Source organism: Thermomyces lanuginosus, assembly GCF_041956635.1.
Source record: "Thermomyces lanuginosus strain ATCC 200065 unplaced genomic scaffold VTN49scaffold_3, whole genome shotgun sequence".
Classification (NCBI taxonomy): domain Eukaryota; kingdom Fungi; phylum Ascomycota; class Eurotiomycetes; order Eurotiales; family Trichocomaceae; genus Thermomyces; species Thermomyces lanuginosus.
In genome coordinates, this window is record NW_027192337.1 from 104,202 (window position 1) to 127,961 (window position 23,760).

The 23,760-nt window shown below is 52.3% G+C and overlaps 10 protein-coding genes and 1 non-coding gene across 11 annotated transcripts; 5 read left to right on the top strand and 6 right to left on the bottom strand.

Moving 5' to 3' along the window:
- Positions 1 to 427: 427 nt before the first annotated feature.
- VTN49DRAFT_3947 (uncharacterized protein) lies at positions 428 to 2,489 on the top strand (the record flags this gene model as incomplete). Its single annotated transcript, XM_069411838.1, has 3 exons — positions 428 to 592; positions 821 to 1,861; positions 1,923 to 2,489. The coding sequence occupies 3 exons, from the start codon at positions 428 to 430 to the stop codon at positions 2,487 to 2,489; spliced, it is 1,773 nt and encodes a 590-aa protein (XP_069272571.1).
- Positions 2,490 to 2,694: 205 nt separating this feature from the next.
- On the bottom strand, positions 2,695 to 3,940 carry VTN49DRAFT_3948 (uncharacterized protein; the record flags this gene model as incomplete). Its single annotated transcript, XM_069411839.1, has 3 exons — positions 2,695 to 3,507; positions 3,564 to 3,887; positions 3,938 to 3,940. The coding sequence occupies 3 exons, from the start codon at positions 3,938 to 3,940 to the stop codon at positions 2,695 to 2,697; spliced, it is 1,140 nt and encodes a 379-aa protein (XP_069272572.1).
- A 278-nt stretch (positions 3,941 to 4,218) lies between these two features.
- VTN49DRAFT_3949 (uncharacterized protein) lies at positions 4,219 to 5,616 on the top strand (the record flags this gene model as incomplete). Its single annotated transcript, XM_069411840.1, has 1 exon — positions 4,219 to 5,616. One exon carries the CDS (start codon positions 4,219 to 4,221, stop codon positions 5,614 to 5,616), a length of 1,398 nt encoding a protein of 465 aa, XP_069272573.1.
- A 255-nt stretch (positions 5,617 to 5,871) lies between these two features.
- VTN49DRAFT_3950 (uncharacterized protein) lies at positions 5,872 to 7,383 on the bottom strand (the record flags this gene model as incomplete). Its single annotated transcript, XM_069411842.1, has 3 exons — positions 5,872 to 6,822; positions 6,876 to 7,322; positions 7,375 to 7,383. The coding sequence occupies 3 exons, from the start codon at positions 7,381 to 7,383 to the stop codon at positions 5,872 to 5,874; spliced, it is 1,407 nt and encodes a 468-aa protein (XP_069272574.1).
- Positions 7,384 to 7,918: 535 nt separating this feature from the next.
- On the top strand, positions 7,919 to 10,363 carry VTN49DRAFT_3951 (uncharacterized protein; the record flags this gene model as incomplete). The annotated part of the gene is made up of 1 exon (XM_069411843.1): positions 7,919 to 10,363. The coding sequence occupies one exon, from the start codon at positions 7,919 to 7,921 to the stop codon at positions 10,361 to 10,363; it is 2,445 nt and encodes an 814-aa protein (XP_069272575.1).
- Positions 10,364 to 10,659: 296 nt separating this feature from the next.
- Positions 10,660 to 11,860, bottom strand: VTN49DRAFT_3952 (uncharacterized protein; the record flags this gene model as incomplete). Its single annotated transcript, XM_069411844.1, has 6 exons — positions 10,660 to 10,697; positions 10,752 to 11,061; positions 11,132 to 11,327; positions 11,384 to 11,508; positions 11,575 to 11,614; positions 11,670 to 11,860. 6 exons carry the CDS (start codon positions 11,858 to 11,860, stop codon positions 10,660 to 10,662), a joined length of 900 nt encoding a protein of 299 aa, XP_069272576.1.
- A 447-nt stretch (positions 11,861 to 12,307) lies between these two features.
- On the bottom strand, positions 12,308 to 12,380 carry VTN49DRAFT_t5. The gene has a single exon. It is a non-coding gene; the product is annotated as a tRNA-Val (tRNA).
- Positions 12,381 to 13,136: 756 nt separating this feature from the next.
- On the top strand, positions 13,137 to 16,095 carry VTN49DRAFT_3953 (uncharacterized protein; the record flags this gene model as incomplete). Its single annotated transcript, XM_069411845.1, has 4 exons — positions 13,137 to 13,517; positions 13,581 to 13,811; positions 13,896 to 15,993; positions 16,049 to 16,095. 4 exons carry the CDS (start codon positions 13,137 to 13,139, stop codon positions 16,093 to 16,095), a joined length of 2,757 nt encoding a protein of 918 aa, XP_069272577.1.
- Positions 16,096 to 17,116: 1,021 nt separating this feature from the next.
- On the top strand, positions 17,117 to 19,955 carry VTN49DRAFT_3954 (uncharacterized protein; the record flags this gene model as incomplete). The annotated part of the gene is made up of 7 exons (XM_069411846.1): positions 17,117 to 17,236; positions 17,286 to 17,414; positions 17,474 to 18,526; positions 18,580 to 19,206; positions 19,255 to 19,534; positions 19,589 to 19,679; positions 19,742 to 19,955. The coding sequence occupies 7 exons, from the start codon at positions 17,117 to 17,119 to the stop codon at positions 19,953 to 19,955; spliced, it is 2,514 nt and encodes an 837-aa protein (XP_069272578.1).
- Positions 19,956 to 20,490: 535 nt separating this feature from the next.
- VTN49DRAFT_3955 (uncharacterized protein) lies at positions 20,491 to 21,253 on the bottom strand (the record flags this gene model as incomplete). The annotated part of the gene is made up of 2 exons (XM_069411847.1): positions 20,491 to 20,887; positions 20,958 to 21,253. 2 exons carry the CDS (start codon positions 21,251 to 21,253, stop codon positions 20,491 to 20,493), a joined length of 693 nt encoding a protein of 230 aa, XP_069272579.1.
- Positions 21,254 to 22,222: 969 nt separating this feature from the next.
- Positions 22,223 to 23,674, bottom strand: VTN49DRAFT_3956 (uncharacterized protein; the record flags this gene model as incomplete). Its single annotated transcript, XM_069411848.1, has 3 exons — positions 22,223 to 22,961; positions 23,038 to 23,373; positions 23,457 to 23,674. The coding sequence occupies 3 exons, from the start codon at positions 23,672 to 23,674 to the stop codon at positions 22,223 to 22,225; spliced, it is 1,293 nt and encodes a 430-aa protein (XP_069272580.1).
- Positions 23,675 to 23,760: the final 86 nt, after the last annotated feature.

Sequence of the window (23,760 nt, forward strand, 5' to 3'; positions counted from 1 at the left end):
TGTACAATAACGTTGGCTCTTGGATATACAATAACCTCAACAAATGGAGACGAATGATGATACTTCTTGACAAATGATCTGATTCCTGTCACAAATAAACTCCAAGGAATTTCCCGACTATACATCGGACAGGCCATGTCAACAAGGTCACTGGTCCCGCAACTGTGTTCCGGACATTCAAGCTTTCGGCTCTGTCAGTTTGACGTCGATCCGGACAAACATTCGAACCAGCCCCATAGAGAGAAGCATCAATGACAATTGAAGCAAACAGAGTTACCGGTGATTCCGTGGGGAGTCTAGCTCGATTCGTCAGGCCGGGAGATGCTCGTAAAGCACGCACTCAATCGTTCTTCTTTCTCTATACCGCCACATCTTTTGTCACTGTCTACTGACGATACAGCATACGTCGTACATATCATCACCAATCATGGAGTCCAGTCCTTATACCGTGCCGATGAGGCCGCCGAAGAAGCAGGAAGATCGATTTACGATGCCCGGATACGGACTTCCATTGGACTACTGTCCGTTGGCAATGGACGCGTATGGCATCAGGCACCGGGCCCTGTTTCCTTCTGCTCTGGACGATCGTGATGTCGATAAGGGTTATATCAGGTATGGCATTTGCGGTCAATAGAGGTGTTCACGGGGAAGATGCCAAGTGGGAAAAAGGATATTGAGACGATCTTTAGTCAACCATTAATAACTCTCCGGGAAAAGACCATGATTCGTCTCTTGAACGATTTCACGGATTTACCGGATTGGCCGTCCAAGGGAAGCCCTCCAGCCTGTGGACGGCCTGACGATGCTGACCAAGACTTAGGCGTTTGACGCAGAGTACATGAAGAACTGGCGGCAGGATGTGATGAGCACGGGTGAGGACATTAGCGAAAAGATGATGGATTGGATCTGCGACGAGCTGGAGTTCAAAGCGCGGTTCTACCAACGCACGGGCACTGTCAACATTTTCAACGGAGACGTGATCAAAGCGGACAAGACGGTGTTTTCTGCCATTGCAGAGAATATGCGCCGAGCCACCGAGAACCTAGAGACGATCACCCACTCGATCGGCCTGTACCGCAAGATCGCGATAGCGGACAGTGAGCGAAGCTTCATGCATCCCTCGCTGTTCCCACTGGTCTTTGGACGCAGTCGCATCCTGCGCAACCGGCTGATTGGCGTGGATGAAGCCATCGATTTGATCGGCCAGGGAGAAGTGCTCAAGCAACCGGAAAAACCTGGCATCAGCCGCAAAGACATGAGCTGGGCGATTGCGTCTCGGGCAGACGTGGACGTCCGGCCGTTCAGCTCACGGTTCCAATGGCTGCCGACAGACGTCGGGTTCAACGCCGATGGAAGCTGCTATCTGGCCAGCTATGTCAACAATCTGCATCCAGAAGCGGAGCGGGAGGTGTACAAAATGATTGAGGAGACACTGGACGAGATCATCCCAATCTGGAACCTTGTTCTGACGCCGTTGGTGGATCTGCTGCATTCGCGCTCCCGCATCGAGCTGCACAAAGTGCAGTACCAGAAAGTGCCTGATCCAAACGACCAGCCGCCGGCGCAGGAGCCCGGTGAAACCGACAATTGCTACATGGAACGTTTGATGAACTGGAAAAGGGAGCGCTATGTCGTCGTGCAGCCCGAGCCTGGCAAATTCTCTCCAATTGCGATGCCTCCGGAGCTGCTGGATGATCTACCTCCGGAGAGAAGGAGCATGCACCGGATCGAGCCTCGACTGGATCTACTCAAGGACTTTGGCCGCAATCGAGGGTTACAGGTCATTATCCGGACAATTGACTTTGGGGTAACCCCAGAGCAACCCTTTTTTGACACTCCATGGCATATCGATGGGCAGATGGTGAGTTTCTCCTTTCAACTAGATATCCCGACGGGAGTGTGATTTGACGGAACAGCCACAGAACGAACACGTCTGCGCCTCCGCACTGATTCTGTACGTGATAGAAAACACAGAAGTAGTCCAGGTAGAATTCCGGCAATCATCGGACGTGCAGCCGCTCCTAGACGTGGAGCACGAACGGGGGGATTCGATCTGGCTCGAGCAAGTCTTCGGGCTGACGAACAACAGCCCGGCGGTGCAGGAAGTCGGGGCAATCCGCGGACGGATCGGGCGCGTGATTGCATGGCCCAACCTGCTGCAGCACAGGGTGCACATTGAGGCCAAGGACCATACCAAGCCTGCCCGTGTTCGGGGCGTCAAGATCATGCTGGTCGATCCCAACATCCGTATCATCTCCACGGCCAACGTGCCACCGCAGCGCGCCGATTGGGTTGATGGCCACCATGACAAAACTCCAGTGCAGTGGATGAGCCGGATGAAGCGTGAACAGGAGCGCAAGCGGAGCCGGCAAGAGTTTCCCTTGGGCTTCGACGAGGCCTACGAGATCTTCTGTGAATTCCAAAAGGAGTTGGTCGCCTTCAGCCATTATCAAGATCTTTCGTTTCACTCAAAGATAGTCCAGGTCTGATTCCAAAATCTATCTACTGATCGGTATAACAATGTGAGAGAGAATGGCATTAGAAATCAATAGTTTCTTTTCGAATTCAACAGGTTCATCAGAATGCTCCCATCCTACTCGGTCGAATCGAATATTCCTCATCACATGCCGTAGCCTAGTGTACCCATAACGCCATCAAAACAACAGTAAAAAACGTTCAAAGGAATCTAATCAATCAACGGCCACTCTCACTCCCGCTGGCCGCTCCCGAGTCCGTTCCTCCTAACCCCTTTTTCTTCCGCAGCGTCTGCCCAGGACCTTGGAAGCGTGGCTTCTCTTCTTCAACGGGTCGGCCGCTCTCATCCCGCTTTTTCAACGGCTTGATAGCGTACCCAAAGAAGAGCTTGTTCGGAGGCAGACGGAGTGGCTGCGGTCCATTAGTTCGCCGAGCTGGCGGCGGACGGCGTGGATCGGCGGTGCCCGGTGCCGGCGTGGTGGGTTGAGGGGTGGTCACCTTGGAGCCCTTCTTCGCGTTCAAGCGATAACCTGTTGTGCGAAAGTTAGAAGACTCAGCTTTGGCACCAGCCGTGACGTCAGTCGACTCCGGCGCGATCGCGGCGTAGTTGATTGCCTGTGCCATAGTGCCCGCGGAATGGATCCGGCCACCGCCCGGAACATTCGAAGGAGCGCCACCTGCTGGAGTGTTTGTTCCGCTTGTGCGCGCTGTGCTAGGCTCTTCGTAGCCTACCGGAGGAGCAAAGTCGACCTCTAGATCCGTTTCCAGCACGGAAATTGCGTTCTTCTCGTTCTCGGGCTTCGTTTCGAGTACCGCAACCTCGTACACTTGGTCATTGTAGTAAAACGTGAAAACGTCGCCCTTGGTGAGACAAGAGAAATTTCGGAACGCGTTCTCCAGTACCGCCTTGGGGTCACTGATTTCAAGGAAGGCTGTCGACTGTGGCTGCAGTTTGATGAAGCGACCCGGTGGGAGATCCGTTGATTTCACCTGTACGAGATCCCCGGGTTCGAGCAGAAGAGTTTGCATAAGCTGCCGTCCCAGTCAGTCCCTATCCACCAGTACACTGTTCCACGTAAAAGACAAACCCAGTAAGGCAGATAGATCTTGCCCTCTTCCGCAATAAACTCCAGCACGCCGGCATGCGTCATCTTCCCCTTGATACCATTATGCAGCTCAAACAGCATCGGATATGTAATATGTAGCCGGCTCAGTTTGTCCAGCGCGCTCGGCGGCATAATCACTTTGCCCCCATGGTTGACGTTCTCTCGCTCGGGACCGGGGAGCATCGCTACCGGATAGCAGCGGTAGTACTCGTCGAAGCGTCGCCGGCTTGTGCCTGCACCGTAGCCCATGGCGCCGGGACCGAGAATCCCGTCCATGGGATCTGTGTCCCAATAGCCTGGGCGATACTGTGTCCGTCAGATGGTTCTTAACGGTGAGAGTGGTGGGATACTCTTACCATGGTGGTGTAAGGTGGGCGGAGGGGTTGAGTGAAGGAAGGTTCGACGAGTAGAAGTGAGGAAATTTTATGCCAGCTTTTGTCTGGCAGAAATGTGATCAGAGAACAGAAGCTTTTAATGCTAAGGTTCAAGTTGAAGTGATTCAACACGGAGCACTATTGACCCATGACGCAAGTTGGTTGATGATTTTCCGTGTCCGATTTGATGGGTCAACTAGTTGCCTACGAAGCTCTCAGAAACCAGACAGCTCAGCACAGAGCTCTATAATCGCCAGTTCAACATGTCCAGACCATCAGTCCGCCCAAAACGTGCCGGCGAGGAATTCGCCCGAACGTACATCGCCGAGGAGAGCGAAAGCGGCCCCTCCTCGTCCAAGAAGCCACGCTTTGATCTCCGAAATCCCTCCGAACTAGCGCCCGATGAGCTGGAAGAAGACGAAATCCTAGACGCCGATGAAATCGGCCATCGCGGACGCGCCGTCCGCCGTAATGCTGTCAACCTCGACGGATACCAATCTGACAGCGACGAAGATGCGTTCGACCTGCGCGCCGAGGCGAAAGCAAAGGCCAAACGAGAAGAAGAACGCGCCGCCGCCGAGGACGATGATATGTTTGCCGGTTTGAAGGAGGATGAAGGCGGCGAACGCGATGAGGACGACTCGACGTCCCGCAAGGGCAAGAAGAGCGTCCGCTTTCTTCGAGACGACGAAATCGTCGGCCAAGTGGGTGGTTCTACAGGTGCGCGCAAAGTGCACGTCGATCTCAGTCGACCGGACGAGATCAAACGGGCAGAGGACGCAGTGAGCGAAAGCGAGAGCGAGAGCGATGTCGATGACGAGGAGCGCGCGCGCTTGGACGAAAATCTTGACGCGGAGGTCGGCGCGGGCGGCAAGAAACATCATGCTCCCCTCATCGACGCCTTCAACATGCGTGCTGAGCAGGAAGAGGGCCGGTTCGACGAGGCCGGGAACTACATCCGGAAAGCCGCCGACCCGGATGCGATCCACGACAGGTGGCTAGACGGCGTGTCCAAAAAGGACATCCGAAGAGCGAAGGAGGCTGCCGAACGACGGGAGAACGAGCGGCGCGAAAAGGATCGTCAGATGGATAGCATCCTGACGTCGGATCTCCTCCGGACACTCATTACGAATCTTGAGAAGGGTGAGACAGTGCTCGAGGCGTTAGCACGACTCGGCAAGGGCCTAAAGAAAAAGCCCAAGTGGCAGGCGAAGAAGAACAAGAAGAATGCACAGAACGGGCGCAGCGAGGACGTCGAAATGACCGAGGAAGACCCCCAGGAAACAGCGAGACGAAAAGCTATTGACGATATCACTGGAGCCGCCGATCTACTCCTTTCAAGAGGCATGACAGACATCTACGATGCGGAGCGCGAGCTCCTGACGCGTCATTACCGGCGGGAGACGGGAGAAACGTGGGTTGATCCGCCCGAGCCCGAGACTGCCGGAGAGACGCAGGAAGGTGCTGACAGCGCGAACGGCGGCACTGTGGCGTGGGAGTTTCGCTGGTCCGATGCTCGAGACGGGGGACAGGTTCACGGACCATACGATAGCGCTACAATGCAATCATGGAGGGATGCCGGGTATTTCGGCGAGGGTGTGGAATTCCGACAAGTTGGTGATCCGGATGATAGTTGGCGTTATGTAACGGCATTTACATAAGAATGATGGCTGGTCTTTGATAGATGGTCGCCTGTACATTAATCATGATATCCTCATTTCGTTTGACAGTGATGAGAAACCCTGAAAACTGAACATTATCGGAGACATATCCCAGATATCACTAACGCGCCAACCATAATATCATACATCAATGCATGCGAAAAAGACCACGGCCACGCAACCCTTTTTACGCGACACAAGACAGCCGATTCTTCAGAAAAGAACATGCCGAGTTTATTGATCCCAATAAAACGCCTAAGAAATCTCCATCGCATCGCCATTGGCATGTGACAGCGTCACTTCACCGCTATCTCGGATGAATCGCTTTTCGAACTCGTTGACGAATTTGACGCTCCGCCCGGGATCGTAGAACAATCGGAAACTGCGCTGGATATCATCGATGCTGACCGTCTTGGCCTTTCGCTTCTCCGCGAGTAATTGGGACGTCGTGATGATGTTACTGGCGTATCGTAGCCCGCATTCCTGGCCAATCTTTGTCAAAAGTGCCAAGGCGTCTGGGGATAGCTCGACCTCCTCCTCCGCGGCGCGGATTGCGAGGATCTGGTGAATTTCGTCCGCGGTGTACGGCTGCGTATTGATGATAACCACGCGGTCCAGGAAGTCTAGTGGCAGCCCGTGCGGTGACTGATAGTTTGTCCCGCGAATCCGGGTATGGCCCCGGTTGCTGGCCATGATCACAATCGGGGCTAGCTCCGCCTCCAGCGCGCGATTGATGTACGAGAAGCATTCAATATCGAGCATGTGAACCTCGTCGATGAACAGGACTCCCGGAATGATCTCGGCTTTGCCTTCTTCCTTCCACTCCGCCACCTTGGTGTTGATCTGATCACGCACTTCGCTCCGGATCTCGCCAGTGTCTCCCGAGAACAGTGCCAGGAAGCCCTGGGTCCGGGAATTTATCACGTCAATCTCATGTAGGCTAACCGTGTGCACGATCTCCTTTCTGACTTGCAGCTCGCCCTCGGGGCACTGCACGAATTTGGCATCCGGGCCCATTGCATCGTAGTCCCGAGAGCGGGCATAAGAGCGGCCGAGCTTAGTGATCTTGCCAGACGACTTATCGATCGAAATCACGTCGCCCGCCATGACGCGCTCCTTTGTCATCGAGTCGATCATCTTGGTGCCCATGTCATAGATGGTTTCCATGTCGGTGGTCTTGATCGTGAGCTTGCCTTGTTTATTGCCCTGAAACCGTTAGCATGGGCCAGTCCCCAGCTGCACATCATCATCCGCATTACCCCTGTGATGCTTCGATCAATTTGAATCTCCACCACCTCACCCTCAATGATCTCACTCTCCTCCTTGATGCGCACTCCGATCGACTTGCGGAATGCCTGCGTGAGAGCCTCTGTCTTAGACATCTCCAACGAGAAAATTTCCGACGATGCCAGCGTTGTGAACGGAACGTCAGGCCCTAGCGACTGCGCCATGGCCATTGCGATTGCGGTCTTGCCGGTGCTCGGCGGGCCCGATATGAGGACTGCTCGGCCGGCGATCTTGCCCTCCTTGACCATCTGCAGGATCACGGCTGCCGCCTTGCGGGCCTTCTCCTGACCGACCAGACCCTGGGATGAAGCCCGGGGCTGCAATGTGTCGCTATCGACCCCAAGGCCGCGGATGTGCGAATGGGCGGCGATGAGATTGAGCCCGCGGAGCTCCCTCTGCTCCGAGATTGTGGAAATCGGCTATATATCCGTTAGCAATGGACTGAACAGTCCGAGGACTATCCACACTTACTGCGGTCATTCTGAAATCGTCTTCGACAGACCAGCTCTGGCAGGCCTCGGTGCAAGAATGGCTGCTCGTTGCCCGCTGTTTGGAGCTTTTTCCCAGAGAGCTGTCGCTTCTTGGCGCTCCTCACCGCCTTATGGATAAGCGGCAGAATCCGTCTGTGCGTGACCACGTTCATCGGACCCAAACGGACGGTTCCAAAGGCGAAATTACGATCTTCAACTGGTTCTAAAAGGTCTGATTGTTCTTCGCGTTCTGGTGACAATTACGACCTTGTTCCAGTAGCCCGATGCACATTTGGAATGCTTGCCTCAGGCCGCAACAGAAGATACTGCCGTTAAATACCAGTCGCAGATGGGTGCAAAGAGAGAACTAAAAGTGGGAGCTCTGAACCTCTCAAACGTGCAGTTGTTACTGCTTTGTCGGTTCCCCCCGGACCGTTGCATCTGCTTAACGACCGCAGTCCTGAAACCTTGGAGAGATTTTCGCTGGTTCGACTTTGTTTTGCCAAACCGAGGGCGTATTCGATGAACCGCGGTTCGCAAGCAACATGGCCGAGCCCTTAACGCCACTGTATGACACGAAAACAGACGGTTCGCATACTTACCCACCTGCTCCAACCATGTCTCAACCTGGACGACAGCCTGAGTCGCCTCGAAATGCGCTTGCACAGTCCAACGACGCGCCGTCGGCTACTGTCCCCATGACTTCTGTCACATCGGAGCCCAAGCTGCAGGGTTATTCCCTGGCAGATATACTCGGACATTTCACAACGAATGCTGCTTACATGGCTACGACACGCCAGGACTATGACAAGGCCAAAAAAGTCATGCAAATCTTGACAGAGCATCATGGACGAGCGAAGAACATGAGCAGATTTCCCGCGGCACAAGAAGTGATCAACAAAAGACGAGAGCAGTGTCAGAGTGAAGTTAGTAGCTTGAACCAGAGGCTAAGAAGCTATCAAGATCAGTATTCTCGGCAAAAGGAGCAGGTTGCAAAACTCCTGAACCTGCAAGTTGAGTCTGGAGCAGTGTCGGCGGCGGCGGAGTTCACAAAGCAGCAACAAGCCGAGCTGAAATCGCAGCTCACGCAGAAGCTACGAACAAAACTGAAAACGGAACTGCAAGCCGAATTTCAAGAAAGAATGCAAGGCGAAATGCAGGCGCAAATACGGGCACAAATACAAGCATTCAAGAGAGAGTACGATAAAAAATACGATCAAATGGCCACTCTACCAGAGATCCGTTTTCTGCATCAACGAATCGACGATCGTGAGAAGGCGCAGTCCAAAGAACTAGCAGAAATCAAAGGGGCGTTGCAACATCCACCGGCGCAAGCCCGTGATCAGGATCAGATGTTGCAACAAGTTCGGTGCGAACTCGGAGAGCTAAAAGATACGGTCCAATTGTTGGCTGATTCCCGGACCCAAGATGAGTCGCTGTTGAGTGCGGTTTCGGAACTAAAATCGCAGCTAGAACAGTTGCAGTCGAAAAAAGCTATGCAAATGACAGAATTCGCACAGAAACTGGACAAATTACAAAAGGCAATGCACGCCAACGAAACAGCTGCTGAGAATTTGAATGATCTTCTCAAACGAATCGAGCAACTAGAGGAGAAGTTGAATCGACCCAGCGAAGTGTCCGACCCTCATGTCACTCGTGCATTGCCGACAGGTCAGACTTCAGACCTGGAGCAAGCCCGGGAAAATGCTTTGACAATGCTCGACGCTCAAGTCCAGAGATTGGAAAAAGTCAGCGGAGCGGCACTTTCACAACTCGACGGTCAAGTACAGCGCTGGGAGAGTCTATTCAAGGAGCACGTCACAGCGCGTTCTGCCTTGGACAACGAACAGTCAAATGCCATCAAATCCCTCGAAGCATCTCTTAACTATAAGCTGCAGAGGGCCATGGCACAATTGAGTTCGGCGGCAGCTCTATCAGGGGACATCAACCGTCGCCTACAGGTGGTCGAAACAGCCATTGTTTCGCTTGAGTCTCGATACAACCAGATCAGCACGGAGCCTATTGTTGAACGTGTCCTGAAAACAGTGCAAGAGACCTACCCGGCGGCAAACGCCATTAGAGCGACCATTCAGAACACCTCGAATTTGATGGGGCGGGTAAATCAAATGCATCAAATGAATCAAATGAATCGAACGGGACAGACGGCCCCGACGCAGGAATTCGCTGAACTGCGAAACACGGTCACAGAACAGGCCAACAAAATATCTGCTCTCACCCAGGAGACTTCGCAGGTGCAGATGGAATCCCGCAAAAATCGCGAAGACTTTCAGCGAGCGAAGGAAGCGCTGGAACAAAAAGTCAGTCTGCAGGCCGACAACATCAGCGCAATCGAGGCGGATATCCGATCGCTGCGAAGTACCGTGTCGCGCAATGCTGAAGAGAGCGACAGATATCACACTATCAGGGGCGAGCACATAGATCAGTTGGCGGCGCTCATCAAACGCATCAAGAATAGTGTTGAAGGTGACATCCGGTTCCTGCGAGAGTGTGTGCAAAACAACCGAGGGGAGGCTGGGTCAGTTGACGTGAAACGAATCCAAGAACGGCTGGAGGCACTCGAAAGCAAGTCCAAGAGTCGACTAACGGACATCAAAAAACGGGTTGACGACCTGGAGCGGGGTTACGAGCACATTGCCAGACATGTGGAAATGGGCCAGAAGCCGCTTCGGCATTCCAATGGGGTTTTAGGGTTGACGCTTGAGCGACCTTCGTTGGATGATTCGGACGACAGCACCAGCGACGACGCTGGCATGTTAATCGCACCAGACGGACGCGTCCTTGGTTCCGGAGCAAGAGGCAAGAGAAAGCGCGACGGCAGTGCCGGTCATTCTAGCCACATTAAGAGCTCCAGAAAACGAAACACAATAGTAACGCCCTCATCAAACGCCGCGACATCTCCAGGGTCGGCCAGCTCAACCTCTCGCAAGAAGAGCAAAATCGCAGAAGATTCAGCAGAGGCGGAATTGTAAGCCGACCAAGGGTTCAAACGCGGGCGGGTCCTGCGCGGTTTCTTATTGTCTATCGCCTGTTGCTTTTTTCCTGTTTTCGTGATACCAGGCATACCGGAGTTTTATACCACGGTGTTTGGAATTGTGGGACGGTTGTACATGTTTCTCATGCGGGCATTAAACGATTGTACCTACTCCTGCTTGTTTTGAGTACAGTTATGAATTGATAATGGGACCTTCCGACTAATGAACTTTTGTCGCAATACAAATCCTTCTATCATTCTATGGACATAATGCCTACTAGTATACACAGGAATCTACTCGATCTCATTCTCCTTGAAGAAGCTAATTACCGCTGCAGCACGTCAACAACGAAGTCGAATACCAAGCATCAAAACAGCACACTCACCTTGTCTAAAGTCCTCGGGTTTCTCAGAAATCACCCAATGGCCAGCGTCGATGTCCGCCACTCGCGCATTGGGGAAAAAGGTCTTGATCGCAGGCATCGTTTTATCCGGGACGTACTTACTTTTAGAACCGCGGATGAACAACGTCGGGCCGTCGTACTTGATGCCGGTGTCTGTCTCATGGTTGAATGGGAACTGGCCCATATTGTCTAATGCTGATCCGAGGATGGAAAGTGGCACTCGAAATTTCAAGGCGTTGCCATTGTTTCCGCGGATGAGGTTTGTTAGTAGGAATTGTCGGATTGGGACGGACTTCCGTGAGTCGGCATCAGTACACCGAGCCATCATCACAAGTGTCGTGTACGGGATATATGAAACTCACCTCCTCGTAGTTTTGCAGAATCTCGTCTGCCTCGCTCTGCTTGGTGACATTGGCGCTCTCGATCTGCTTCATCCCCTCGACGTATTTTGGGAAGTCGGAGCCGAGACGCGCAGAAATCGGCGCATTGTCGACGGGAATCAGACCAGAGACCCGATCTTGATTTCGTAGTGCAACAGTCATTGCTGTTTTCGCGCCCCTGCGCAGGATTAGACGAGAACCTCGTCGTCGTGATTCGAAAAAACAACGACATACATGGAATGTCCTATCAGCACCGCCTTGCCGAGCTGATGCTGCCGCACAAATTCCACCACATCCTCCGCCATGTGATCATAGGTATGATCAGGAGCATGTGCTGTATCACCATGATTTCGCAAATCCTATACAGTCGGTACCTAATCAGCCATCTGCTCAAAAGTGGTGATGAAATAACGGTCAAAACCTACCACAATGAAAATATCTCGATTGAGGTCACGAGCCAGAGCCCTATCTCCGTCAATGCCACGCACGGTAAACAGGTGATGTGGTTTGGATCACATACTTGCTGATGCTCCGATTATTTCTCTTGGAGCCAAACAGTCCGTGCATGAAAATAATCGGATAGCCGTCCCGACCCCAAGGTTGAGACGTTGGCGGCTCGATGACTTGATAGGACAGTTCCACAGTAGATAATCGAGTTGTTGAGTAGAGCCGCCTCCATTGACGGCATTGCCGGAAAGCTGGACGCAGCATGGTCTTGATCATCACATTACTTTGCTACTTATCTATTCATCAACAGCCGTTCGAGTTTCTTGGGCATGCTTTATCAATCCCATTAGTGCACACCGGCCGCCGTGGATTATGTAATGGACAAGCTCCAAAGTCAGTTGGTTATCCGTGATTGGGATAATACATGTATCTTATGAAAAGCTAAACTAAATACGGTATACGGAGGATATACGGAGTATTACTCCGTGCTCTGCATCTATCCGCGCATTTCGGGCTGATACGGTGCCAGAACGAACGGTGGAGGATAATCAACCTTGTGAGCAAAGTGGTATGTTACGGTTTGATTAAGACTGGCTTTGGAATGAGACTTTCTCGTGGCGCAATACTGTAAAACTACGAAAAAAAAAAAAAAAAGAAAAAAAAAAAAAGACCTTGGGGGGTGGTGGAAGGCGAAAAAGGAAAAAGAAATCATGACCGGCCTGGGGATCGAACCCAGCACCTTGTCCGTGTGAAGGACACGTCATACCAACTAGACCAACCAGTCAATTGTTGAATGGGTGCAGTTGATGTTGAACACTTGAGGACAACTTTCTCCGAATTCCAGGGGTCTTCCATCCTAAATCGCCTGTAGCCTACCTAACTCACCATCGAGGGTAATGGACGCTGGCCCTTTGAGCAGAATCCAATTGTTCCCATCATGTTGCACTCAACCAATACCTAAAGGTGCAATGTTGTTATGTTCAAAGCTAACGCCGAAACCAAGTCTTAAAGGATGTCAAATACGCAATCGCATGTTGGAACACCTCATAATGGGCAGCCACTACCGCAGAAAAAGTTGTTCTAGAATTGAAAGCTCCGTTGCCAGCATGTTGACTCAGATGTCAAGCGTGCTAGAAGCCACTTGTCTTGTATGGCCAGAGAGAGAGAGAGAGGAAGGCAGGCAGTATGACTCGCACCTTCTCCATACGGCTCTGCTCTGGTGTTTTTATATATCTGCCCTGCCTCACCGTCTGAATCGATTTCCATCTTTCGCTTTCGCTCGTTCCGATATCAATGCAGATCATGCCAGTTAACTGCTTATAACTACTTGATCACCGAGTGTCAGACGTTCACTTCGTATACATTGAGCTCCCTCTGTCGTTTTCAATGCCTGTCCCTGCCATTTACAACAAATAGCAGGAGCTATTCTCTCGTTTTCATCCCTTCTATAGCCTCTCCTTCGCTTGAGGGTGGACTGTCCATCACCGCTCTTTGAAGCCCTGTCTCTTTGTACCGTTCTTTTGTTTTCAGATTGCCTGTCATGGCAAGTTTCTACCCTGCTTCTCGACCTCCTTATCGTTCCCAAGAGGAGAGAGACAGCTACACCGACGCTTCTGAGACGGTGCAGCCTGTCCACGAAAAGAATCACCCCCCAGAGGATGACGATGATGAGGATATGGATGCCTTAATTGCTGACCTAGAGTCCCAAGATGACTGCGCGGGAGAAGATGACGATGGACTTGACGAGTCCAGAACTGCTCTTTTGATTCCCGAAGAGTTGCTCCAAACGAACCCTCGCCTTGGTCTCAGAGATTCTGAGGTGATTGCCAGAAGAAAGAAATACGGTCTTAACCAGATGAGGGAAGAAAGGGAGGGTTTGCTCCCAAAATTCCTGGGCTTCTTCGTGGGCCCAATTCAATTCGTAATGGAGGCAAGTTGTGCCCAGACTCGGCTACATAATCGACATTATTTTTGACACTATTAGGCTGCGGCGATTCTGGCCGCCAGTCTCCAAGACTGGGTCGATTTTGGAGTAATTTGTGCCTTGCTCTTGCTCAACGCGTCTGTTGGCTTTGTCCAGGAGTACCAGGCAGGCTCGATAGTCGATGAACTGAAGAAGACTCTGGCACTGAAAGCAACGGTCGTAAGAAACGGTCATTTACGTGAGATCTTGGCCTCGGAAATTGTACCAGGAGATATTATACAGGTGGAAGAGGTATGATATGTCATCTGCGGCAGTATATTCTATAAGAAACGACGAAGGGCAGAGAACCGAGAGACTAACCGACAATAAACCTAGGGAACAATCATCCCGGCGGACGGACGCATCATCACGGAGGATGCATTTCTCCAAGTTGATCAGTCCTGCATCACTGGAGAATCTCTTGCGGTCGACAAGCATCATGGAGACACCTGCTACGCTTCGTCTACCGTCAAACGGGGCAAGGCTCGCATGGTAACTACTGCAACTGGTGACAGCACCTACGTGGGCAGAGCAGCAGCCCTTGTCAATGCTGCGTCCTCAGGTAGCGGCCATTTTACTGAGGTGCTGAACGGCATTGGAACCATCCTGCTGTCACTGGTTGTATTCACACTCCTCGTTGTCTGGGTTGCCTCGTTCTATCGCTCAATTGGCATAGTTAAGATCCTCGAATTTACTCTTGGAATTACTATGATTGGCGTCCCCGTTGGTCTTCCTGCTGTCGTTACTACTACGATGGCAGTTGGCGCCGCCTATTTGGCAAAGAAAAAGGCGATTGTGCAGAAGTTGTCCGCGATAGAGTCCCTTGCTGGGGTTGAAATCCTGTGTTCCGATAAGACAGGAACCCTCACGACGAACAAGTTGTCTCTGGCAGAACCGTACACAGTGGCTGGGGTTGATCCCGAAGATCTCATGCTGACAGCGTGCCTTGCAGCCTCGAGGAAGAGAAAGGGCATCGATGCTATTGATAAAGCCTTCCTGAAATCGCTTCGTTACTACCCCCGTGCCAAGAGCGTCCTTACGCAGTATCAAGTCCTGGAATTCTATCCCTTTGATCCTGTGTCAAAAAAGATCACAGCTGTGGTCCAATCTCCAACCGGCGAGAAACTGGTCTGTGTCAAAGGCGCGCCACTCTTCGTCTTGAAAACTGTCGAAGAGGACCATCCCATACCTCAGGAGGTAGATAATGCTTACAAGAGCAAAGTAACTGAGTTTGCTAGTCGTGGTTTTCGTTCTTTGGGTGTTGCTCGCAAGCGAGAAGGAAAGGCGTGGGAGATCCTCGGAATCGTGCCCTGCGCTGATCCTCCTCGTCACGACACAGCTAAGACGATCAACGAAGCGAAGACTCTGGGACTCTCGATTAAGATGTTGACGGGCGATGCCGTTGGAATTGCCCGAGAAACTTCTTATCAGCTAGGTCTGGGGACCAACGTGTATAATGCAGAGCGCCTGGGCCTTGGAGGAGGCGGCGACATGCCTGGCTCTGAGGTGTACGATTTTGTGGAGGCCGCTGATGGTTTCGCTGAAGTTTTCCCCCAACACAAGTACAACGTGGTAGATATTTTGCAGCAGCGAGGCTATCTTGTGGCCATGACCGGGGACGGGGTCAACGATGCTCCGTCCTTGAAGAAGGCAGACACAGGCATTGCGGTTGAAGGAGCATCCGATGCCGCTCGCTCCGCGGCGGACATTATCTTCTTGGCTCCGGGACTCTCTGCCATTATCGATGCGATCAAGACGTCGCGCCAGATATTCCATCGGATGCACGCTTACATAGTCTACCGCATTGCCCTCTCCCTTCATTTGGAAATCTTCTTAGGCTTGTGGATCGCGATCTTGAATGAGACTCTGAACTTGCAGTTGATTGTCTTCATTGCTATCTTTGCGGATATCGCGACATTGGCCATTGCTTACGACAATGCACCCTTCTCCAAAACACCAGTGAAGTGGAATTTGCCAAAGCTTTGGGGGATGTCGATCCTTCTTGGTATTGTCCTGGCAGTTGGGACTTGGATTACGCTAACGACGATGCTTGTTGGTGGAGTGGGAGGCGGAATCATTGAGAACTTTGGTCAACGCGATCCAGTTCTCTTTTTGGAGATCTCTTTGACAGAGAACTGGCTAATCTTCATCACTCGTGCCAATGGTCCATTCTGGTCATCGAGGCCATCCTGGCAGCTCACCAGTGCCATTCTCCTTGTTGACCTTGTCGCTACCCTATTTTGTGTCTTTGGCTGGTTCGTCGGAGGCCAAACGTCCATCGTCGCAGTTATCCGGGTCTGGGTGTTCTCGTTCGGTATCTTTTGTGTCATGGGTACTCTTTTCTACCTGCTCCAAGGATCGACCGGTTTCGATAATTTGATGCATGGAAAGAGTCCACGGCACAGCCAGAAGCAGCGCAACTTGGAAGACTTTCGTAAGTTCCAATCTCCTGGTCCATGAATACAGCCACAACTAATGTGACGATTCAGTTGTTTCTCTACAGCGGGTGTCGACGCAACATATGAAAACTGCATGAGAGGGAGAAGGGAGTGGCTCTTTGATGCTAGCCCAGTCGCTTTGCAGGAATAGTCCGACTACATTACGACTGAAAGCACACTCTTACGGACATCTGCGGCTCCAAGTGATCCCATACTTCTTCGGCCCATGTCTCATTCGTGACTTTAACAAGGCATGACTACTCAATGTATCTTATGACCTTATTGACCTTTGTCTGCAATAGAGCTTGAATGGCTGAACTGACTTGGTATTCACTCCCAAGCATTCCATGCCCTTATTGTCGTTGAACCTGGCTGGATCTCTAGACAAGACGAAAGGTGCAGAGATGCTGCCCAGTTCTCACAGCCCGAGTCTGTGGTTCTGAACACTCTGGCCTCGACTGTCTCCCAACGGGCTCTATTAACGCGGATTCCCGCCAGCTGATACCAACCGCTCAGGACATCCTTCCTTCTCTGTCTCTCGTCCGCCCCTTCCTGTTTGACATCAGGACCATCATTCACCACCTCCTCACTGTGCGTTCCTTCTGTTTCTGGAAGGAGTGAGGCTCACATCACTTGCCGAGAGACATTTTGCGGGCTCCTGCCCTTTTTGTAGAATCTGAATCCCTTATCTCGTTCTTTCCCTCTTCTTCCTGCCTCTTCCTTCCTTCCTTCTTCTTCCTCTTACCCTGCTCCTTCCTTTCTTCCCACCTTCCGGGTCTCTCTTTCCGTCGTTCACCTGTGAGCCCGTCGTGCTTTCCTCTTCTTCCACCTGCTCTGATCTACGCTGAGTCATCTAAACATCCACCTACTGCGCCGAGATACTCTAGTCCATCCTGTTCTCTGATCCTTCTTTCAATCTCGCTTTCATCTGCTTCCTGTCTTTCTCAAAGCCTTGTTGCCTCTATATCTTTTCCTCTCTTGAAACTTTTTCCAGCTACTTCTTTGTTTCTGTCTTTGCCTCCGTGCAGTTGTCGGCTGTATTGCATATTGTGCTATTCCATTTGTTTACTGATCTTTCTTCTCCGAATCTGTTGGGCGTCTTGTGTCGGTTTCCCCAAGATGGCTCCTTCTGACGCACCTGAAGACACCAAATCGGGATCCAAGACCCCCGTGTATATGCCAGACTCCACGGATAGTCGAGCGGATATGCACCGTGGTGTGACTGCGCAGGAACCGGTGGTAAGTGATTCGTATAGCACTGTAACCCGATGGATGCTGAGGTTAATAGCCTCCCCCGTTGCAGTCCACCACCACTGATACCATGGCCTCTTTGTTCGCTCCTGACCCTCTCGTGTCCTCGAAACTGGGCAATCTTCAGCCGACCCTGAAACCGGAGGACATTCCATCGTCGAGCAAGGTTTGGCCCAAAATTTCACGCTGTTTCAAAAGCATTGGAGCTGACATGACTGTGCAAAGCAAATGGATTGTCATTCCGAGATCAACGTGTCAGAGATGCAGAAAATCTTAGCAAACATTTGTCCTGCGCCTACTCAACCTACGGCTGATCCTATGCCGCAGCACCCGAACGAGCTTTTGCACCGGTTGTCCACCCAACACCTGCAAAGCAACGCACAGAATAGCCGTTGCGATGATGCCTCTACCGAGACGTCCGCCTCTGCAGGTGGTTTTCAGGTAGGCTCCATCTTCTCGGACAATCATGATAGCGTGGCCGAAATGCTCCGCCTGCGGAGAGAGCTGATGGCGGCCAATACTCGCATCGCTCAGCAAGAACAAGAGCTGGCGGAGACTCGGAACATCAAACAAACGCTCGACCAGGCTCTTGGGTCGCCCTCCGAAGCGGACTTTGGTGGCAGAGATGTCTCCGACCATGTAATCAGTAACCTGCAGAGTGCTTTGAATACAACTTCAGCTTCAGTGAGGCCGTTCAATCATCGTCAGGAACCCTGGGCTGGAGAAGATGCGCAGTCGGACATTTCCGACGCACTGTCGGGGGGAGCGTACAATCGTGCTCGAGTTCAAGCTCAGTGGGCACCGATGGTTCAAGCCCCGCTTGTCCCTCAGCGCGCAGATAGGGCTTACCAGGATCCAATGAACATGTGGTCGACCCCTATCCTGAGTGCGTCATTGACTCCACAGGGACCTGCTCAACCTCATCGCATGTTCTCTGGACCATCGTCTGGTGCTTCCAGTCTCGACGGACGGTATATGAATGAGCAGAACACGCAACTGGGAGGCTCCAGTTTCCAGCCGCGACGCTGCGTCTCGAATATAGGCCGCGGTGCCCCCTGCTTCGGTCCCGCCACAGGGAACTGGAGTCCGTTCGGCAGTGTGATCCCCAACGGCACGGCAAGTAAGCCCCTCAACGCTGCACTCAATGCGTACCAGCAGATTGGAATGCACCCAATTCCCCAGTATCAAGCCCGACCGATCGGTACTCCGCTGTCTCCCACGGCGGCTGAATTTACAGCGAACAGTGCCAACGGGTCCGCGTGGATCATTCCTTCAGCGGTAAGTTCGATATGAATCCTCTTCATTAGCCTATATACTGATCAATTAAAAAGGTCGAACGGGCGTCTCCGCAACCCTATCTGCCTGGCATGGAACCACTGAATTATCGACGCCTGCTCGATAAAGGCATCACCTGCGACTGGAAGGCGATCGTGAGCAAAATTGTGCATAACAACGACCAGCAGGCATCCATCTTCTTGCAACAGAAGCTGAAAGCCGGAACTGCGGAGCAGAAGTACGACATCATCGAGGCTATTGTTGACGATGCCTACAAGCTCATGGTCAACCGGTTTGGAAACTTCTTGGTTCAGCGTTGCTTTGAACATGGCACGCCTGAGCAGGTGGTGGCAATTGCAAACGCAATCAAGGGCAACACAGTTAACCTCAGTATGGATCCGTTCGGCTGTCATGTCGTCCAGAAAGCATTTGACTGCGTGCCGGAGGAGCACAAGGCCGGCATGGTTCACGAGCTCCTGCGGCGGATTCCCGAGACTGTCATTCATCGCTACGCGTGCCATGTATGGCAGAAATTGTTTGAGCTGCGTTGGAATGGCGAGCCCCCGCAGATCATGGCTAGGGTGAATGAAGCGCTCCGCGGCATGTGGCACGAGGTAGCTCTGGGAGAGACTGGAAGTCTGGTCGTCCAGAACATCTTCGAAAACTGCCTCGAAGAGGAAAAGGTATGCCAATGAACAATAACGTGAATCGAGTGAGCTGACCGTCGGCAGCGTCCGGCTATCGAAGAAGTTCTGGCACATATTGATCTTCTTTCACATGGCCAGTTTGGCAATTGGTGTATACAGCATATTTGTGAGCATGGAGCACCGCGGGACAAGAATCGCGCCATTGATCACATCCTGCGCTCCGCCGTTGACTACAGCATGGACCAGTTTGCATCGAAGGTGGTCGAGAAATGTCTGAAGATAGGAGGCTCCGAGTTCCTGGACCGCTACCTGGCGCGAGTCTGCACCGGACGTGCGGACAGACCGCGGATGCCTCTAATTGATAGTAAGTGTGAAATGCGTCTCTGCTTTCCGCCTTCCAGCTTCTCACCATCGACAGTTGCGGGGGACCAGTACGGCAACTATCTCATTCAGTGGATTTTGACCAACGCTTCGCCTCATCAGCGTGACTTGGTTGCCAGCCATATCCGGTACGGCCAAACATGCCCTGTGCATGCCTTCAAAGGCCCTCTGCTAATACCGACGTATGTAGCAAGCACATGGTCAGCCTTCGTGGATCTAAATTCGGCTCTCGTGTGGCGATGCTTTGCAACAACCCATCGCATGCGATCCGCCCTGGACCTGGTACCAACATCGGCAGCCGCTACGGTAACTCGGCTGATGAGCGTCTTGCTACCGGTCATGGTCCTGGCAATCGTTACCACCGCGGGGGAGCATGGCATCCCGGCTACTCTGGTTATCGCTGAAGTACGCAGAATGCAATTACTGACCAACGCCGGAGATGACAGTGGCAACGTTGTTTAGCCGTGTATCGCACGTGGATATAACATGCACAGGCTGTTCGAGGTCGACAATCATCACTTTGTCACATACATCTTCCGGCCAGTCTGTCAAACGACATGGTTGCGTTTGCAGCTGGTTTCGAGTTTTCTCCTTTTCTTTCGCTCAAAAATTTGCGTGCCAAACGCTATTTCCGGACGCCAGTTAGAACCTCCTAGGATTCAAGCGGATCTCGAAGGCTTTGGTTTACCTGGCATGCCTTTTCCATTTGACTTTGTGCTTTTGTATGGCGTCTGTTTCCAGTGAAGCGTTCTGTTTCTGCTCTTTATTTCCTCCTCAACGCAGGTCGTCATTCCTTCGAATGTGGTGGAGGCCATGTGTGGACAATGGTTGCTATTGCATTTATTATCGTTGTATCTCATACTAGCTATTGCGCCCTCTGTTCCTCATCGACGTGACGTGTCGCTTTTGAAGTCTATAAACAAAATGGAATGAAAATGGTTATTTCGACTCTTGTTCTTTCTCGTCTTTTTCCCATGGTTTTCGCCTGATGGACGCTGAAGGGGGCTTGTCATGGCCAGTGAGAACCGTATCCGGAACATGCTGGATACCGGGGATGGGCTGGCCGGTGGTAATCAGTTCGACGATGTGAGCAAACGAAGAGGGATACGCAGGCTCAGTCGATTGGTCATGCTGGTGATCCGCATGTTCCTTTGGTTCGCCGTTACGGTCATTGTTCAGAGCCTGCAACTGTGCCGCAGCAATACTCTCAGGGCGGCCACGCTTGCCATCGAAACTCGAGCGCGGCAGGGAAGTCGACGCTTCTAAAGTTGTTCTTGTCTGACCAAGCCAGGTTCGATACCCTGACGGATCTAGAGGCGGGGAGATATTGTTCTTTCTATACGACAATTGTTAGCTTCACTTCGTTTGATTACAGACTAGGAAATTGCAAGGACTGTGCCACACACCGAGAGAAGTAAAAACATTTCGCTCTAAGGATCGTCTCGTTGACATCTGAATTTCCTCCTGCCAGCGCAGCATCTTGCTGCGATTGTCGAGACGACGACAATAGTTCGGCATCCGTTACTGGTCGCTGAAGGATTTGCGAGAGGCCGGCGCGGAATTCGACGTCAGATTGGAAAGGGTACGTATGGAGCGAGGCGTATTGGGCGGCCGCCGTTGCTGACATTGTTGAGGATCGTTTTGTTTGTGATTCTTCTTGTGGTGGTGATGGATCAGACGGTGTTGATTGGGGTGCGGACATCGTGGTTTTGTTTTGTTTTCTAGCAGATCAATGGTACTTTTCCAGTCGATTAATTGGAAAAAATAACGGGAGTTGATTGCAGGGAGTTTCTACTACTAGTTGAGATACTACCCTTACTGACGTTGAACTCGAAGATCTGATGGAGTGGCGACGGCCGAGGGAATGACGATTCGGAAGACGCGGGGATATGCCGATCTGAATCCGAATTAGGGTTATTTAGAGGGATACAGGATATGTGCCGTACCATACGTCATTTCCAATCCTATCAGGCAATTATTCCGGATTGTAGATAAATGGAGTACCTCTTCCAAAGCTACTACTACTAATCGGGCACAGGGAAACAATGACTACACCCTTGACAGTAAGCGATTCGTGGAAGGTCAGAAACTGTAGCATTGAACAACTTTGACAACGCTCAAAAGTGCTGCTGTCTGACCCGAAGACCATTCGGCCGGTGGCCATGGCGCCAGACTGAACGAACCCTGGGACGCCAGTCATCGATCCGAAATCCAGCTTCAAGCAACGCTGGAAACAACATAACAGCGTGGATTCCACAGGGAAAGGGCCGGTTTCTGGCCAAGCCCATTGAAGTCGCTTAATGGTCAAATCAGCCAAGTTGTGCAACGGGTAGTTGTCTTGTCTATCATAGAATACTAGACACTGCTGCGCCGAGTTAACGAAGGATGAGCCAAATCGCAAGCCCTAACATGAAGTTCTTCCGAACAAACATCCTGCTACCCGGGTTTCAAAGGGCTGCACAAGTCCAATTTTCTTCAAACTCGAATCAAGGTATCTCTTCAGTCTTTGAGCTCTGGGTTGATTTGCTCCCCTTGAAGACGCCTATATCACCCGCTCCTAGCGAATGGCCCACAGCCTCGTAAGGGAATCCAGTGTGCAGAGCCCCCCGTATCGAAGTTCATGCCGTTAGAATTATTGTGTCTAGATCATACACTTCGTAGTGTACACGCTTCACTGCCGGCTTTGACAGCCCGGGCAGTTGTGGACAACTTCATGGGCAAAGAGATCACAGTCAATGCAGAAATGGTTGTTGCACACTGTGCATTCGTATCGACTGCTGACGCTGATGCCCTTGGCCTGCGTCTCGGACTTTGACCATTGGTCCGGAGGTGGCACCGGAGGGAATTCAATCCCGCAAGCAAAGCAGTGCGTGCTGCGTGACGCGCGCTTCCACGGCACTTCGACCCAATTCAACAGCGGAAACAAATGGTGGTATGACCGCGCTAGATGGGTCGACAGAATTAGCGTCAGCCCACACGCGGGGCACTCTGCCGGCAGAGCGCACACTTTGCTCCCGCAGCGCGAGCACAAGTATCCGTCGCACGACGGTTTCGAGTGACACGCGCATAGCGACGGAAACGGCTCGACCGTCCGTGACGGGAAGCCGGTCATCAGGAGAGCATTACTCGCCTGCCGTTGGGAGTAGGATGCTGGCGGCGTCGTGACCTCCATCATCAGTTCCCGGAAATGCTGCTCATTCAGCGCAACTCCGTAGACTGTATCGTCGCCGCCGTTCGTTTTTGCACACAGCTCCTGGCAGATGGCCACTTGGGCCGCAAGTCCTACAATGGCCACACGGATGCGGTCCGCTATTAATGCTTTCAAAGTTTGATGGATATCGCCGGGGTCTGATGAAAGCAGTGACCCGAAGACGATCAGGACTTCGCGCGTACCATGACTCGGTGTATGGCTGGTGTGAATAAGTCCGTTGTGTTCTTCCGCTGGGGCCCTTCCATTCCACTCTCCGGGGTCTAAGAAGTACTTACTACAGCGCTCCTCGGCACATTTCCAACGCATTTTGCAGGCTGGGCAGTCCTTTGGGGTCCTGCGACCGTAAAGCCTCGATGGCGCTGATGTGCTCGGTTGGGTTCCCGCTCATGTCGCTAATCCGCACGGCCAGGCCATCTCGCATCCCGATGACGCCCAGCTGCGAGATGGGGTTCTGCTCGAAGAACTCCACGACAAACTCGCGTGCATACCGTAGCGCCAGATGGTATCGTGTTGGGCGCATGTCCTTCTCGGCCATGGACTGTGATAAATCCAATACCAGCATCAAATGGCGAATGATGCCCCGTTGCAGCGGCGTGGTATCTCGTAATAGCCTATCACAGATTCCGTCCAGCGCCATGCTCTCTCCTACGCCTCTTTTTCCCTCCCCCTTTCTGAACCCGGAGCCATCACTCACCTCTTCCTTTTGCCGGCCTCAACGAGGCCCTCCACTGTCGCCCGGATGGTGCCATCTGCTCCTTCCACCAGCGTCTCCCACGTGCGCGACACCTCCCATTCTGCGCCGGTGCGCGCCTTCCTCCTTCGTCGCGCTCTCGTGTCGACATCCCGTGACACCACGTGCTCCTCCTCGTCGTCCGAGAATTCTTCCACGTATTCCTCGTCCGAGTCGGCCATGTTGGATGCGATGAGCGATCGAATAGATCAGCGGTGAAGTGGGAATGGCAGTGGTCAATATTGAATGTGATGAGTTTCCGATCGGG